At 55.4% G+C, this 16,851-nt stretch overlaps 3 protein-coding genes across 3 annotated transcripts; 1 reads left to right on the forward strand and 2 right to left on the reverse strand.

Moving 5' to 3' along the window:
- The first annotated feature begins 1,198 nt into the window (after nucleotides 1-1,198).
- VOLCADRAFT_127382 (uncharacterized protein) lies at nucleotides 1,199-3,077 on the forward strand. The gene is made up of 5 exons (XM_002945689.1): nucleotides 1,199-1,421; nucleotides 1,523-1,575; nucleotides 1,663-1,775; nucleotides 2,196-2,329; nucleotides 2,768-3,077. The coding sequence occupies exons 1-4, from the start codon at nucleotides 1,318-1,320 to the stop codon at nucleotides 2,292-2,294; spliced, it is 369 nt and encodes a 122-aa protein (XP_002945735.1). The 5' UTR covers nucleotides 1,199-1,317; the 3' UTR covers nucleotides 2,295-2,329; nucleotides 2,768-3,077.
- On the reverse strand, nucleotides 2,613-13,175 carry VOLCADRAFT_86009 (uncharacterized protein; the record flags this gene model as incomplete). Its single annotated transcript, XM_002946048.1, has 14 exons — nucleotides 2,613-2,670; nucleotides 2,703-2,812; nucleotides 4,546-4,633; nucleotides 5,105-5,229; nucleotides 6,364-6,746; nucleotides 7,132-7,254; nucleotides 7,462-7,487; nucleotides 8,333-8,452; nucleotides 8,647-8,763; nucleotides 9,061-9,482; nucleotides 10,079-10,425; nucleotides 10,893-11,151; nucleotides 12,672-12,719; nucleotides 13,107-13,175. The coding sequence occupies 14 exons, from the start codon at nucleotides 13,173-13,175 to the stop codon at nucleotides 2,613-2,615; spliced, it is 2,295 nt and encodes a 764-aa protein (XP_002946094.1).
- Nucleotides 13,176-14,014: 839 nt separating this feature from the next.
- On the reverse strand, nucleotides 14,015-16,838 carry VOLCADRAFT_86010 (uncharacterized protein; the record flags this gene model as incomplete). Its single annotated transcript, XM_002946049.1, has 3 exons — nucleotides 14,015-15,836; nucleotides 15,913-16,402; nucleotides 16,568-16,838. The coding sequence occupies 3 exons, from the start codon at nucleotides 16,836-16,838 to the stop codon at nucleotides 14,015-14,017; spliced, it is 2,583 nt and encodes an 860-aa protein (XP_002946095.1).
- Nucleotides 16,839-16,851: the final 13 nt, after the last annotated feature.

Below are 16,851 nucleotides of genomic sequence, written 5' to 3' on the forward strand. Positions count from 1 at the left end.
TGATCCGTGGGTCGTAGGAGGACCAGCAATGAGTGTCTGGCTCATCCGACTGACATACATACAAACATGCTATGAAGTCCAGGGGTCCAGACAGAGGCGTCCAGACAGATAAGAAACTGCGTAAGGAGCAAGTACGGCTCCTGACACATGCATCCAATCAAATGTACGGCGGGAACTTGAGAATATGTACGGCGGGAAGATGGAATCGGGGTGGTTGCCGGCACGTACCTAGTTCAAGCGATCCGCCTGGAAAGCACCAACGGCCCTTGTCCGGCTCCTTAGCGCGCCGTACGAGCAATATCTGTACAAGAAGCGGAGCGCGAGGAGGAGTGGGTGCAGAATGATAATGAAGGCCAGTAGAGTGCTGCTGCTGGTGCTTGTGCCGCTGCAGAAGGCGGAGAAGAAACTGGACTGGACAAGAAAACGAAGGCCATGTGAGGCCCACAGGGAGGTAAGAAGGGTATCTGTTGCGACTGGGCAGGTTGCGACACCTTACAGCAGAGATTTATAAATGTACGATCAGGGCTTGCGCTGCATTACAAGGAGCAGCTCGCATCATGGCGCAATACTGTAGATTCAATTTTGAATTTATTACATCCTATTCGGAAAACTTCTAAGCTAGGCTTTTGCACTTTGAGATTAAAGTGTGTGCGTAGCCCTACCTCTGGGTCCTGACCTTGTACCGGCTGCGTGCGGAACACCACCACCCCAACTCCGACCCTTGGTTCCGTCGGATAGGCGCGACTTTTGCTTTTGACGTTATCTGTCCCCGCGGCGGCAGCGGAAAAAGACCAGCAATCCCCACGGTATTGGAACAACTGGCATGAGTAACCGTGGCCTTGCCGTGGACCTGACAGTATTCGTGGTGAGTTGCGTAGGTGTGAACCGAGTCCTTCACTAGGGAAATAGGAGTAGCAATGATGCTACTGACGATTGTGCTTATGCTCACCAGGCGTAAGGATGGTCAGAGCCGTCCTGCTTTGCCGACAGGAGTTAATTGCTCCCCGAGCTAAAGACCATGAAGAGCCTATAGATAGCATGGTTAGTAGTAGTCCGGCATACAAACATGTGGCTTAACTCGTCCTTCATTAACCCTTGCTTCAAGATTTTTTTCGGTATGTTTTTGCTTCCAATTTGCCGTACGGTTTGTACTGAACAGCGTTGCTTCCACGCCTCTATTCGTCAATTCCTTACTTAAACAGAACGTCTGATAAAGCTTACATGAAAGTTGCCAACATTCGTAGAAACCTGGCTCCTTCGTTAGCGTAGAAACCTGTTATTGGTTTTCGCTTCTCTCTTTATCAGTCGCATCGTAACATGGAAGCACCTAAGCCCAAAGCAGATCAAGGCACACTTCTATTTGATGAAGAGGATGGGGAGGCCGCGACGAAAGACCCTCAATTGGAACAAAAAATAAACAAGTAATACTTGCAGAGCCTTACGAAGTTTTGACTATGTTTTCATGGTGATAGGCTTGCCTCCTACCTTTCTGACATCCTCCGCCTGCGGGTTACTCGCTCAGGTATCTGCAGGAGCGAGCCTCGAAGGAAATCTCGATAAAGAAAGTGCATCAAGGTATAACATGCCGTTGTAATTCTTGTGTCCCCGTTGCGAGAAGCCCTGGGTTGGGTTTTCGTGCTTTAACTAGAAACCGGTTTGCAGGAGGAGAGGAGCACACCGGGCTAACGGACGACGAAGCGGACGAAGAGGGAGAGCCTGATTATGATGTAGCTTCACGGATGACGCTGAAGGCGTCCTCGGAGGCCTTTCTAGAGGTACGTGCACCAAAAGCGCACCACATCACACGCCATTGTGGGGCCTTCGAGGTTGACACACGGTATCAATGAGTTTCACGGAATCAATAGGTGGTATCTGTGTGTGTACGTATATGTTAAGGCTCGTGTGCCTGAACCCAATTCATACAATTGAAGACCATAGTTGTACCGACAGCATCAAATGGACATCATCTATCGGGGGAAGGAGCTACCGAGATGCGCCTCCAAGACGCGGTTCCTAGCATATGCTCACTATTAAGGGTTGTAGGAACAGCATCAGTGCATCTGCTCCCCTAAAACCCCAGGGTCCCCGTGCTAATCCTGGCAGCTGCAACAGAATCGTCCCACGCCTGTGGCATGCATTGATATACGCGCACGCCAACAAGCGGGCCCACGCCTCTCGGGCACCTTGGCGCGCAGGTTATGGCAGAGGCGCGACTTCAATACGCGCGGGAGAAAGAAGCTGTGCACAAGACGCAAGGCAAACCGGCCGCCAAGGAAGGCACCAAAAAGTCTTAATTAAGGCGCAGTGTTGAGGAATAGTGCCATTTCCAGTTAAGTTCAGTCAGCCCTATTACGTACTAGTTTTGGGACAAACCGTACGATCTGCACGACTCGTCTGTTTATGTGTGTCCTTAAAGCTCCTGCTGAGAGCTATCCGCCTAATTAAGTGTAATAAACCGTGCTCAGGTTGCTTCGCTGCTAGCTCTCTGTGCAAACGCTTACGACACGGCCCAGCAGAGCCCCCACTAGTTCCTGGTTTATTAGTCGCCAATGGTACATCCAGGCCTATCCAACGGACCTGTGCAATCATTTCGTGCTGACCCGCTATCCAGATTATGTATTTGCGTCCAGCTTTCCTACGGCACGGAACACGTCTCTGCTGTGTGACGCCCTGCGGCCGAAGTACCACACGTGTATCCGCACATGTGGGTGGTGTGCACCTCCTCCGCCATGACAACAGTGTCTTCGCATTCATCCCCTGGGTGCAGATCGGCGGCCTCACGGACGCCCTGATGAAGCTGGTGGAGCAGGAGCTGAGTGAGACGAACGAGAACAAGGATTGGGAGCTGCGTGAGTCGGAGCAGTGCGCCCTCGTGCTCAAGCTGGAAGGATCATGAAGCTGCACGACATGGGCCTCGCAACGGACAAGGATGTGGAGGATGCGGCCTGCGCGTTGAAGGCCCTGCTGATAAGCCCCTACCCTAAATGACTTCTTACAAGGAGGCGGCACAATATACTTACTGCAAGGCTGATTACATTTGCTAAAGGCGTGTTCAGGTTTTAATTACTCAGGCCTTGCACCACACGGCACCACCGCGTCTCAATATCTGTTAAGGCCCCCGTGCTTCCCACACTAGTACCATAGTGTGCTCCAGTATGGGAAGATGGGCAATGTGCCTGTGCCAGATGGTGACGCACTACTACTTTGTATGGGACTTCAAATATGTCGTACATGACGGAATTTCACCACCTTTTCGCTATTTGCTGAGCAGGGGAGAGCTATCCGGGGGGAAAGACGGGGAGATGTATGAGACATGATGCCGTGACGTGGATGTGACGGAAGGAACACAATCCCACAAAAGGCAGCAAACCTGTCCAATTCCTAATCCCGAATTATGCTGATTGCCTGTCCACGGACATAGCCTAATTAAATCTAGGAGGGGATGGAAACGAAGGAAAGAGTGCTGCATTTTCGCCTGCCGCGGAGGTTGCAAACGTTTGCCTCCTCCTAGGGCCGCGCGGTTACACGGCAAACAAGTGATTGCGCACTTGTCATCATCGTACAAAACCGCACCTTGCGCAGAGAAAACGGCATCTTTCAAAGCGAAGGACATCCATACACCTCCGCTCTTGGAAAGAGACTATACGGGCACCGCTTCCCAAAAGTCGATCGCCATCAGGACCACCAACACGTGACCCCATCGAGTCGTTGCCACCACAAAGGTAAATCGTGAGCGCAACCACCCTACCGCAGGACCATAAATCTCATTTGCAGGTCACCCGCCTCGGCGCGATAAGAAACTGGTCGACCTGATAGTGGCCATAGGTGTTGGACCTTGGAGGACACGAAAATCGCAAGTCCCTCCAACCAACACCGACAGTTCGACGCGGATCACCGACACACAGCCACCTACACGGGCCCGAAACCATAAAAACCCATGCAAACCGTTCAAGAAAATCCACCAACATTCTGACCTTTGCAGTTACCCCGCACACCGTACATCTACAATAAAGATACGCACGCACATAAAAAGCCATAATCAGGCACCTCGCTCGCTCTGTCGTACACCATTGACATACTGGTCAACCAACAATCGCCCGCACAGGAATGAATACGCCACCTGCGATTGAAATGCGGAAATGCAGCCAGCCTGCTTTTACCAAAAATAAGCTAGTTTAACCAATAAAGACGTGCCAACGCAGTAGCACTCTACGGTAAGATACAAAAACAGTAACGGCACATTTCTGTACAGACGATTGGGCATGATATGACTGTTAAAGTCGCGGGCCCGGCCAGTCCGCGGTCCTTCTCTTGTGGCCGTTCCACAAGACCACGCCATCGTGTTGGCAATATGCTTGTTTCGCGAGTGAAACGAAAGACATCTATTGCCTAAAGAAGCACTCCGCTATCAAGTTGGCAACACCGTTTCCCCTGAATACCCCCGGGGGAGTGCAACCCCTGATATACACTCCCCGCCTTCTTGCTTGTACCCCTCCATCCGCCACCCCCAACCACTGAGGGTGTCCGGAGACTTTACGGGCTTACGTCCTTCTTAGGACCCTCCTTTTTAAGGCCCATCGCAGTCCCCACGCGCTTCTCAGCGTCAGCTGCCGCCGCGAACATCTGGAAGGCGCTACAGCACCGCAGACGCCGTAATCCCCGTGTCATATCCATCATGCCGTACTTCCACATACCCTAGGCCATAAATTCTTACAACTAGGGGCCTATTGCTCTGAATACCTTCAGGTGGAATTGCTGCAGTGAGAAAAGGGATTGGATCCGCCAACGTTCTGTCCCCGTCGGAACGGCTGTAATGTATGTAATGGCCCTTACTTATAACCTACAATAAGTTTAGTCCGTTTAGAAAACAGCTTCACCGCGCTGCACCATGCTTTCTTCGCTCTACCTTAACCATGTTTATCTTAATAACAACGAAGTGGATTTTTGATTGTATTGAGGATGGCCAGAGAATGTGGGTCGAGACTGATTGAGGGCTGGCGTCTCAGCCACTGGGACGTTGGGTGGACTTTCCCTTTATAAGACCTGACGCCCTCTTCTGAAAGATTCCGGAAGGTTCCAGCAGCCATGCAAAGCTCTGCCGTACCTGCACATTTGGCACCCTACAGCTAGGTAAGTAGGTGGGTGTGAGCTGCTTTTGTCATTAAATGTTGCCATCGTCGTCGTTGTTGTTGCTGCTGACATGGACACTGTTGCTTGAAGCAGCTGTACCTGCAGCGGTAGTAGCGGCTTCCACAAGTGTGGTCACGTCAGCGGACTCAACCGCGGTAACCAAGCGACGCGTGCCTACTGGCCGAGGGGGTCGTAGCGGGCGCGGCGGGCGCGCCGGGCGCGGCGGGCGCGCCGGGCGGGGGGGTAAATCGGGAGTGCGCGGCGGCGGCGAAGGCGGCGACGGCGACAGTGGCGGTGGCGGTAGTGGTGGCGGCGGCGGTAGCAGCGGTGGCGGCGGCGGTGGTGAAGGGATATCTGGGGAGAGCGGCGGCGGCGAGCTCGGCGGAGGCAAGCCTGGTGGTTGTGGCGGAGGCGGCTGGGGAGACGGTGGAGGGGAAGGAGCAGCAGGCTCTTCCGGCGGCGGCAGTGGCGGTGGCGGTGACGGGCTTGGCGGCAACGGGCTTAGCGGCGGCGGTGAGCTTGGCGGCGGTAAGCCTGGTGGCTGCTGCGGCGGAGGCAGCGCTGGCGGCGGCGGCGACGGATTCAGCGGCGGCAGGTCCGGAGGCTGCGGGAACGGGAGCGGTGAGCGCGACAGAGTGACCACATCGTCCGACGGGAAAAGAAGAGAAACCCAGGGGAGCTCCAGGAGAGGAGATTTCGCAGTCAGCGACCCGGGGGGTCAGCAAATTGCCGAAGCGAAGAGACAAGAAAAAGGGTCACCATACATCCCGGCAACGATGAAATGACCCACGCGTGTCGATTTGAAAAGGTTCCCAACGCAGGTTTTTAAAAGGTTTCCATCAGGGATGAAAACCCCCCTTCGATTTTCATTCCCTTTAGGAGACGTCTCCTAAAGGGAGACGACAGAAACCGTCACACGCAATTCACATGAACCCACACCCCCCTAACCAAAGCCGGCATTAACAGAACCTATGCGCTGTCAGCACGGTCAGGAAACACAAAAACACTCTTACATGTATTGTACGGCATACATGGACAAGCCAATGAGGCATCAGCATCAGCATCAGCACTAGCAGCAACCTGCCAAATAGCTTCCTCCCCACACCGCAGGGCTGAGTCCGCGGAAAGGCCTATCCCTAAAACCCCCTGGGTGGTGCCGGGTACGGTACGGGCCCCGCACCACACCGGGACGTCGCAGTACCCCCTAGGAGCACCACCCCTAGCACCACGTACCGGCTGGGAAGGGGGAGGCGAGGCTGACGGCGACGACGGTTCCTTCAGTAGCGGCGGGCTTAACGCTGACGGCGCCAACGGCGCCGTCGACACCGGTGGCGGCGAATCAATAGGGTACAGCGGATCCGGCGGATCCGGCGAGTACGGCGGATACGGCGGGTAGATCCAAGTCCTGGGTGGCGGCGGGCTGGGAGACGGCGGGTTAGGGCTGGGTTGCGGCGGCGGCGACGGCGGCGACGGCGGCCGGCGGCGGCAGACGTTGGCCGGGAAGCCCTGGCCTGTGTACACGATACGACCCGTGGGTCCAACGCACGTGCTGGCGTCCACGACGAGGGAGTCTCCGCAGGAGAGGTTGAAGAAGCTGGCCAGCGTCTCCACGTTGGCTGAGGGAGTGGAGTGGAGCGGGGGGGTAGTGGGGGGGAGAAAGGGAAGTGGAGTGGAGAGGGACATCAAATCTGGTGGGGACAGTGCGCCTCGCTCGGATTGCTCAGGGAAAGACATCCACCGTACGACCATCGTACGAGCAGTCCACACAATCGGGCCGGGGGAGGGGAAAGCGCCGAGGAGGACGGGGGGGAGGAGGACGGGGGGGAGGACGAACCACGTGAACCTGATGCCAAGGAGGATAGGCTAGGATACGTCAAGAAGTACGGAACTATGCCATAACTAAGCGCCGCCTCCCACCGTCGGGCTGTGCCTCTTCATCCGCAAACACACTACCGGCACATGAAGCACCGGCCGCTTCCTTACAGCGCCATCCTCACTTACGAGTGATGTTGGCGTTGGCCAGGAATGCCGCCACGTCCGCACTGGAGGCCAGCACCCCCGTCACTGAAACGCTGTTGCGATCCTTACCCATGTCGCAGCTGAAGGGAACTACGGCAGAGGCACCTGCGTGTGTGTGTATGTACGGGTGCATGTACGGGTGCATGTACGGGTGCATGTACGGGTGCATGTACGGGTGCGTGTCATCAGGTCACGGCGCCCCAGTAGTGGCAAGCAATAATAGTGACACCCAGACGAGTGTATGCGCGTGTGCGTATGTATGTGTGTATATGTCCCCCGTGCTCTCCCCTGCCGTCATCCCCTCACACATACCTGGCAACAGGATGACGTCATTCAGCCTCAGCAAGGAGTCGCACGTGGCGTACGGAAATACGGCACCCAGCTTCAAGATGCTCGTTGCAGCTACACATTGCAGCGGCGGTGGTGGCGGCGACGGCGGCGATGGCGAAGGGGGTAACGGCGGCGGTGGCGACGGCGGCATCGGCGGCGGCATGCAGCGCAGCATGGGCATCACAAACCTGAAATACACACGGAATTTTCACACCCACACAACACACCCAGCGCAAAATATGAAAAACGATCGATGTTGGCATAATGTCCTCCTGCGTTCCCCTCCCGCGTGCAGCCCGGATGGCTTCTGCGCTGTCGAATGCGAAGCCCAAGGGTCTTTAGTACAAGATGATGAGTCACTATGTTATCATCCTCAAATGATGATAATAAGCACACGGACTGCCCTACCCAAGTTTTAAGTGGCTACTGAGCGGGCCGGCAACGGCAAGACCCAATTCGGTTGTATTGAGATTGTGGTGGGCATACGGGCGGTCGACATATTCAATATTGCACGTGCCTTTAGAGCGGTAGCCCCGATCGGGGGGAGGCGAGGCAAGCGGGACAGCGACAAAACAGGCGCTGACGCTGACGCTGACGACGGCAGACGGAAAACCGCAGGAGGAGGGTAAAATTTCCATTTGCAGAGAGATACATGGACACACCTATCTATTGGCAGTCGCATGCTACAGCCCCCCGGCCCCCCTACAGGCCGCACATGCCCATCCTACACACCTACATACATACATACACGCATGCACAAACACACGCAGGCAAATGACACGCATACCGACACACACACATATGCACCCTCCCCCCCTTCCACACACACACAAACACAGACACGTACACGGACCTGCAATTCGCGGCCTGGGCGGCATCCCCGCACACGCTGTAGCTCTCCCCAGCGGTATCCGAATACGTGCCCAGGGAGCCGCAACCCACCGCCATGGCACCCAGCAGCCCCTCCCACGACCTGCGCGTTGAGGGGGAAGAGGGGGGAAGGAAGGGAGGTGGGAGGGGTGTATGGCGGGAAGGTCGTTAGGTTGTTTGTCGTTAGGTAGGTTGTTTCCCGGGTTAAAGACAAAGGAAGGCCCCGAGGTGAACTACACGCTGACGGCGGGGGAAGGGGGAGGAGGACTGGGTTTTACACACGCCGTTGGTACCCACCTGCTGTTGGCCATGCTACCGTTGAAGCCCGTCAGGCCGGTGCTGGAGGGGAAGGTCAGCCGGAAAGCCAGCTCGGTGCCGGCCCCCTGCGGACGGTTCTGGAGCGAGCAGGAGAAGCTGCAGTGCAAAAGGGTTGCGTGTTTTAGTGGGGAGGGGTTAGCTTGGGGGTTGGATTGGGTTGGGGGGAGGGGGGATTGGGGAGGGGGAAGGGGTGTGACGAGGAAGGGGTGACATAGGGTGCAGGGGCAGACAGAAGTACGGCCCGGGCCGAGTGGGAAACAATATATACATGTACATGTATATTCATGAATATATATGTATGTGTGTGTTTGCACGTGTATGTATGTATGTATGTATGTATGTATGTATGTATGTATAGTATTAGAGATGAATGTCCGAGCACCCGCCGCCTACCTCTCTGCCGTTGTCACGTAAAGGGGATATAATTGTAAGACAGCCTGGGAGCACTGCACAGCTTGCACCAGCGCCGTCAACGGGCTCCGTACAATAATAACGGCCTCCGTCACCGTCACTGCCGGCGTCGCCGCCGCCGCCGGCGGCGGCGGGTACGTTGGCACCCCGTCATGCGTCAGCCGCCGCTGCCGCCGCGCCAGTGTTGTAACTGCAACTGCCTCCAGCGCCGGCGGTGCCGAGGGCTCCCAGCAACCGCTGCGAATTGGACCGCCGCTGGGTGCCGCCGGCGCCGCCGCCACCACCGCCGCCGCCGCCGCGGGGCCATCAACAGCAGTGGACGGAAAGCGTGTGGTGATTGTGACGGAGCGGCCCTCCTCCAGACCGCATCCCGCCCCGTGGGGCTGAGTGAGCGTCACGTTGAGCTGACGGTGACGGTGACGGTGGTGGGAAGGACGGGAAGGACGGGAAGGACACGAGAAGAGATCATGTTTGTTTCACGTGTCCGTTTTTAACCGTGAATTGGCGCTACCATAGTCGACCCGCATCACAATGAGGAACCAAGATGATACCCAGATCAACCCAGATCGGCTCAGATCGACCCAGATCGGCCCAGATCGGCTCAGATCGACCCAGATCAGATGTTTTATTCGCAGCCGACCCAAATCCCATATGATGATGAAACCCTCCCTAGGCAAACCAACCGATCCACCACCCCCACAAATCCACTCAGCACCCTCTGTACCCTCCCCCCAATACTAGACGATAGCACCCACTCCCTCTTCCTCACTCTCCCTCTCCCGGGCCCTCCCCCCCACTCCCTCCCCCCCACTCCCTCTCCCCCACTCTCTCTCCCCCACTCTCTCCCTCTCTCACCCTCACACACACACACACACACACACACACACACACATACACACACACGCACACACCGTCGTCAGTTTTCCATCCACCCCATCCACCCCAACCACCCAGCTGCAACAAACACCATGCTGCAGCTTTTCCTGCGGCGCTTCCTTACCCGCAACGAAAAGTACAACATTGCCAGACGCGACAGGTCCAGGGGCGGGCAGCTGAAGCCCTCCATGCCGTCTCGACATGCACACGGGTGAGCTCCGCCGCCTCCGATGAGGTCCTCCAGACCGACCTGATGACTCGTACGCGGGTCGCAGACTGAACGCAGGTCCAACGACCACGTGAAGCAGCTGTAGGACGTGGCTGCAGCGGGGTCTGCTGTACCGGCTGCCGCTGCCGCCATCGACACCGCCGCGGCCGGCGCGGGCTGCCGTACGAGGAGGGAGTACTGGCCCCGTAAACTCCCCGTGTGCGTGTGGAGGGACGGCGACAGCAGCAACGAGGCCGTGTCTCCTGCGAGGGTCAACGTGCGTCAACAGAGAACGTTCGTGGTGTGTGGATGATGATTGCGGTGTGCGGATGTTGGATGGTGGTTTACGGCGGGGTATGGCATCCATACATCCACCCATCCACGAATTTGCCCTCTCCTGGGAGCACAGAATGGCTGCCAGCAAACAACAAGAACAACAACAACAACAAGGACAACTGAAAGCCGATCTCAAGCTGGTAAGATTGGTAAAAGCTGGTACTGGGTCCCGGGGACTTGATAACGGCTGCAACCCACCCACCTGGAAGACAACACATGACACGGAGTCGGGACCCGATACTTTGTTCCTGGCAGCAGCTATTAGCAGAGCAGGACGACGTACTACGTGCTCTTTTTTGACTTCGCCAGGTTGCGTTTGCAAGTAAGTAGGATTAATGCTCCGGCGCCTGAGCTTCCCTCATTGGCACGTGAACCACATGCCCTCTACCTCTACCTGGCATTTCTCCGGGCCGGTATAGTACGACAGCGTCGTCCAAAGCATCGAGCACCACCGTCAGGTGTAGCAACGGCACGTCGTTGCTCCGAAACAGTACTGCCGTACCAAGCTGACGGCCGGCGGCGTCGGCTAGGGGCAGGCTGGTGATGCCCTCTAGGCCGCCGCATACGTCATTCACGGAGATGCTGTACGGAAACACCCCAGGGACTCCAGGGATGATGCAATGGTCCGGGGAGCTCCACCACTCGTCCACGGTCTACGGAAGAAAGGGTGAACGGGGGACACGTTTACGATCGCCAGGAAGCCACCGGACGCGCGACAAGAGGACAGAATAGGGAACATGCGGTAGAGGTTTGGGTGTGGCTGGAATGTCCGCGCGGTAACGTCGAGTAAGGAAGTAAATTTTAAGGGAAGAGTCGTACAGACTGCGGTCCTGGCGGGAGCGTCAGGATCAGCTGAGGCAACACATGGAGAACCTTTCTGATGAAATCAGTCTGATGAGCATTGTATGCGGTAAAGGTGTACCCTTCCCACGTACTTGGCAGGCCGTCGTGCGCAGGCAGGCGCTTGAGGTCTGATGGCCAGGACTGAACGCGCACCACTTGTCAAGCCCTGGTGTTGTCGCTACCGACACAGCAGAAAACGCTCCAATACAAACGGCAGCCAGTAGCCAGGAGGTCTTCCGAAGCCGCTGACCAGCTGCCCGTGCCTTCCGAATTAACATTCGTCGATTGCCAGGACAAGTCGGCAGTTGATAATTTCGCGGCGACTGTTAATCTAACAGACAACTCCATACGAAGACATAGCGTGTCCCTCAATCAAGTCCTGTCCACAGGAAAGTTCTCGAGCGGACAAGTCCCGCTATATGTGTAGATGCCGTTATGGTACAGGTAACTTCTGGTGCAATGTCCCAGTTGAAGTGTTAAGTAACGCAACAGTCAAGGAGACACCCATATTCGCGAATATCAAGGGCTAGGAGCTAACGCTAGCTTGATAATCTTGCGTCGCAATTCTACAATAGGTCGTTCATCTTACATCAAGAAATTCTGTCACATGGGTATCTGATGACTTCGGATGGTTTCTCAGCGTTCGCCTCGCACCGAAACCCTCACGCCCGCCCTTTCCAGGTCCAAGCATTCGTCTTGTGTTCAATGCCTCCTGCTTTCCATGGCTGTCGACTACATACATAAGCATGTACTCCAAACAGAAGTCGCCAATTGGTGTCTACTCTGGATGAGCGGACGGAAAAGCTCCTCTCCTCTCTCCTCTCTAGCGCCGTAGGGAGCGATAGAATAGGAAAAGCCCACGTCCATTAGCGCTACCCCACAAACCCAAGAAGCAATTGCTTGTACTGGCTTGGGACATCGCAGCCTATCTAATTCACGTGCTGGCTGAGTAATCTTTACCCGGAATGCGGGCAACCCAAAACCCTGCCAAAACCAATACAGCTAGAAACCTAAAGTGTGACAAGGAAAAATGTTCGCAACTGTGTGACAGCGACCACGATGTATATCCCAATGCTCGGATGGAGTTACCACGTGGCGCTGGGCAGGTATCTGTAGCCCTTCAAAGCAAGCCATGCAGCATATGCGTTCTAACGTAGTCAGGTTTTTCATGACCATCGGTACGCGAGCATTGTTTGAAATGTTGCACGATAAGCCCCTAACTTATGTTCTAAAGGCTGTTCTTTAGGTATTTTTATTCATATAGACGCGAAATACGACATCCAACGGGTCCCTCAGCGCCCCCTGTCAAATCCTTTCCACTTTGGCTCACCCTCAATACGCCCAGCCAGCCCTTTCTGAACGCGCTTTTTTTACTCTCCTGGTGCACGACCGGCAGGAAACCCGAGGCTGTAAGCTATTTCAAAACCAGTACGCTGCCGTGCGCAGATTTGGTGCCCCATGCGCCCGCTGGGGTGCTGGAAGGTGGTAGTGCAAAGACTGTGTACTACCCAACACCTCACTAGTGTTTTCACCCCATGAACGCGCCAGTTTGCGTAGGGCATCCATGGAGAGCATCTAGCGCAACGCCACCTCTTCAAATGGTTTCGGAGCACGTCGTTTGAAAATGTGTACAGTCATCATAATGAAGCCCTGTTGCAAACGTTAAGTCTTGCGAATTTCTGCCAGAAGTCAGGTTAATATTCAAATACGTCAAGATGGTGAAACACGCTAAAGGTAGGTAACGTCACCCAAGCCAAGCGCCTACCATGGTCTCCTGCACCAATAGGACAGCCGCAAATAGACCCTGTGAACCGTCATGAACGTCATACGACATACCTATGTGGCGCTAACAGCGACACTGGCATGCCGTACATGTTTCTATCACGCCTAGCAACCTACTCCCCTTGCCATGCCAAAACGAGCAATTGTAGGCGCAAGGCAGTATGGCAACGTCGACGACTACAAATTATGCAGCCGTCCTTTCGATGTAACTGCTTTCCGCACTGTCCGCACGCCATGAATCCCTTAAACGGAATTAACGACATTACGATCAGTCACTGTAATCATCACGTAGGGCTCCCACCCTCAGGCACTGCGGTTTGTATAAATCCCCGGTGCCGTTGCGTAATGTATGTTCAGCGAAGCAAGTTGTGCACGAGCAGAGATTTATTACACTGCTTTCAGACTTCAATCTGTTACAGCGGACCCCGAACGAGTGCATCAGCACAACACTGTGGGGCCTATGCTCTCAGCAGGGGCTCTAAGGATACATAAGCGAATGAGTCGTGCAGATCGTACGACTCGTCCCCAAACCAGTTTGCAACAGAGATCGGCAAACCCTGAATACCTGTCACGGGTACTGGTGCCAGGGTCGAATAACTGTATGGAAATGTTTTTGGTAAAAGCCGAGGAAAGAGTGTCTTCGGGCCGATGTACCAAACTTACTACGTTACACATCGCTGTTAAAGCCACAGTTGTCTTGTTGCGCCCAATTACGGAGAAGTTTGTTCATCAAGTCCGTCACTTAACTGCTCAATGCATCAGAAGTCGTATGCGAGCACACAACCACCCACCGACCGCACGATTACCTCAGTGTTATCTGAGCAATCCATCACTTCTACTCTGCATAACAACGATGCATATCTTCAGTGGCAACCTCCGATCCTAGCCTCCTCAGTGCACCAACATGTGCGACACCCGTGGGTCACGGTTGATGTTCTCTACCTGTGCCGCAATGGACTGGTAGAGGTGTATCTTGGTGCCGCTATGGTACGCGATCACTGCCTTTGCGAGAGCCTCGTGCTCCTTCATCACGCTACCAGAGGTATTGAGCTTAATGAACAGGCTCTGATCCAGGCTAGTGACCGAGTGCCTGGTGTGCAGTTCGGTCTTCAGGACCGTGCACATTGAGAACACCCGCTCACAGTTGACAGTGGTGGGCTTAATCATCGCCACAAACAGCGCCAGCCTGTACAACTGAGGGACATTCCGCCGGAGCCCCCACAATTTCTGAATCACCACATCTAGATGGTGCTGCGGCCGTGCACGGTTCCTAGAAACCTTCTGCGCCACTTCATGGGCCGCTTCGTACCCCAGCGAGGCATCATCAAGCAGCTGGCTTAGCACAGCCCTCTCCTCCGCGAAATACTGCACGTAGGCAGCGTGAGCCTTTGACGCCTCTTCCTTCATTCCCTGCATGCTCACAAGGAAACCCACCAACTCCGCCTTAGCCTGCCCGAAGGAAATGACCGGATGGCACTCGTGTGTGTGCACCTTAGCCTCACTGCGAGATGTGAAATACTCATGGATAACATTTAGCTTCTCAATGCCCCATTTGACCAGGCTGGGCTGGTCAACATCGGGATACTCCAGGGGATCAAATAGGGCCAAAGCACTGATGAACCTGGTATCAGGAAACCGCTCATTGACATGGCGAATGAGATTTGCGGCATACTTAGAGACCAGCTTGTGCACCTCGGCCTCAGGATGAGCGGGCACATTGTGGATTGCGTGACCCTTGTACGACCCGAACCCCGTTGCCTTCATCTCGGCAAAGAACGCTGACAGTGCAAGGGTGAGGTACTCTCCTGGCTCAACAGCTACGTAGCACGCATGCAATGCATTCTTGGTGCCCTCAACACACCCCGGCACATCGCTGAACTTGAACTCAGAAGCCTGCATGAGCTTGAACATGGCATCCGTCGTTCCCAGGACATCAGCCAAAAAGTGAGTGAAGGCAAGCGTAGTGAAGTCAGTCAGCTTCTCGTGAAGGGAAGCAAACTTAGCAGCTTCGTCAGCAGGCTTGCCGCCACACGATGGATCCACATCAACGCCATCATCGTCACACTCACTGGACACGACAGACTCGGTGTCAGACGGGTCGTAGTCACTGTCACTATCGTCAGCTGTTGCGTACGCAGAACTGTACATAGGGGGAGGCGCGGCGGGAGGGGGCGGTGGCGGAGGTGGTGGGGGAGGCTGTGGTAGAGTTGCCTGCTGTGCCTGAGCTAGCTGAGATAATGTACGGCGGATGTTAAGGTCGATGATGCTGACTTGGGCTTTTAACGACTCCTGCAAGGGCTGACGGTTAACTATCTGCACCCTGACGTTGTCTGGAACGCCCAGTCCAGCACACGCGATCTGGAACATGGTCGAAAGACCCTTTAGGATGGCGTCGACGCTTTCCTGGCTACCAAGCTGCTGAAGTAGGATCACGCGGACAGCTGGAGACGCATGCAGTAGGGCCTCGTAGTACTCTGCAAGCTCAGGTGATGATAAAATGCCGGCGGGGACGGCGGGGGGCTGACCCGCCGGCTGGGGAACTGCAGGGCGAGGAGGCGGCGGCAGGGCGGTGGCGGGTCGAAGAGGTGGCGGCGTTGGGGCGGCGGCAGGGCGAGGAGGCGGCGGTGGGGTGGTGGAGGCAGGGCAAAGGAAAGAAAGGAACTCCGGAAGCTGAGAGAGAAGGTCTTCAATGCACTTGAAGCGACCGCTCCACCTGCAAACATGAAAGGAACACGTGAGCAAGGATGTTAATAGCATCTGCATCTATACTGATTGACATCCCCTGGTACCTGGTGGCATTGAACACCTTCAGTGTCCTAGCAGGCGTAAGAGCACCGATGACCTCGCGGACAGCCAGGTAGTTGAGCCAGCGCTCGGGTGATTTCGAGAAGACCTTGTGTGCTGCACGGATAACAGTGTCGACGGCTGCAACCGCGTCACGTAGCATCTTTGGGCTGCTGCGCTTGGTGCCGGCGTCCTTAACACACAAAGCAAGGCGGTGACTGGCGCAGTGAACGCCATAACAAGCGCTGTTGACTTCCTTGCGAAAGAATCCAAAAACACCCTTCTTCTCCGAGGCAACGGCAGAGCAGCCATCCCCAGAAAACGACGCGAGCTTCTTCTCCAGGTCCACACCCCGCCGCCTGAACTCCCCAGAGCAGGCGTCGTACAGGTCGCGGCCTGTCCAGCCCGACAGCTTCACAAGCCCAAAGTACTCTTCGAAGATGGTGCCAGTAGAAGGCTCATCGTAGATGACACAGATGGCGGCGTGGGACTCGCCTGCACGTTGGGTGGGTAATGAACACAGTTAGTTATGTGGGAATGGGCTCAGGAAGCAAAGCCGTTCGTTGGTAATCGTTGGTAACCCTAAGTCCTGGCAACCCTAAGTCCAAACGAATTCCCACAGGCACTCCCTCGAATCAACAAAAACCAAGGCTTCCTTACCAGCAATACACGTAGACTCGTCCATCTGGATGCCAATGAACGTTGCGTTCTTGAGACGCTTGGTCTGCTCGCCTTGGTAGTAGTCGTGGATACAAGCTGTGAACCTCCCCAACGCACGAGGATCGTCGTACTTGGTGGTGATGTTAGGGGCGTTGGCAAACACTAGGAGCTCGCATAGCTTCTCGTAGTGAGTGAACGGCATCCCAGTAGCAACGGCGGTATAGGCGGCCCCAAACAAAGCCATCAACGCCTCGTCCCCAATCTGAGTCATGGAGGCCATCAGC

The sequence above is a fragment of the Volvox carteri genome (assembly GCF_000143455.1).
Source record: "Volvox carteri f. nagariensis unplaced genomic scaffold VOLCAscaffold_1, whole genome shotgun sequence".
In the NCBI taxonomy this organism is placed as follows: Eukaryota; Viridiplantae; Chlorophyta; class Chlorophyceae; order Chlamydomonadales; family Volvocaceae; genus Volvox; species Volvox carteri.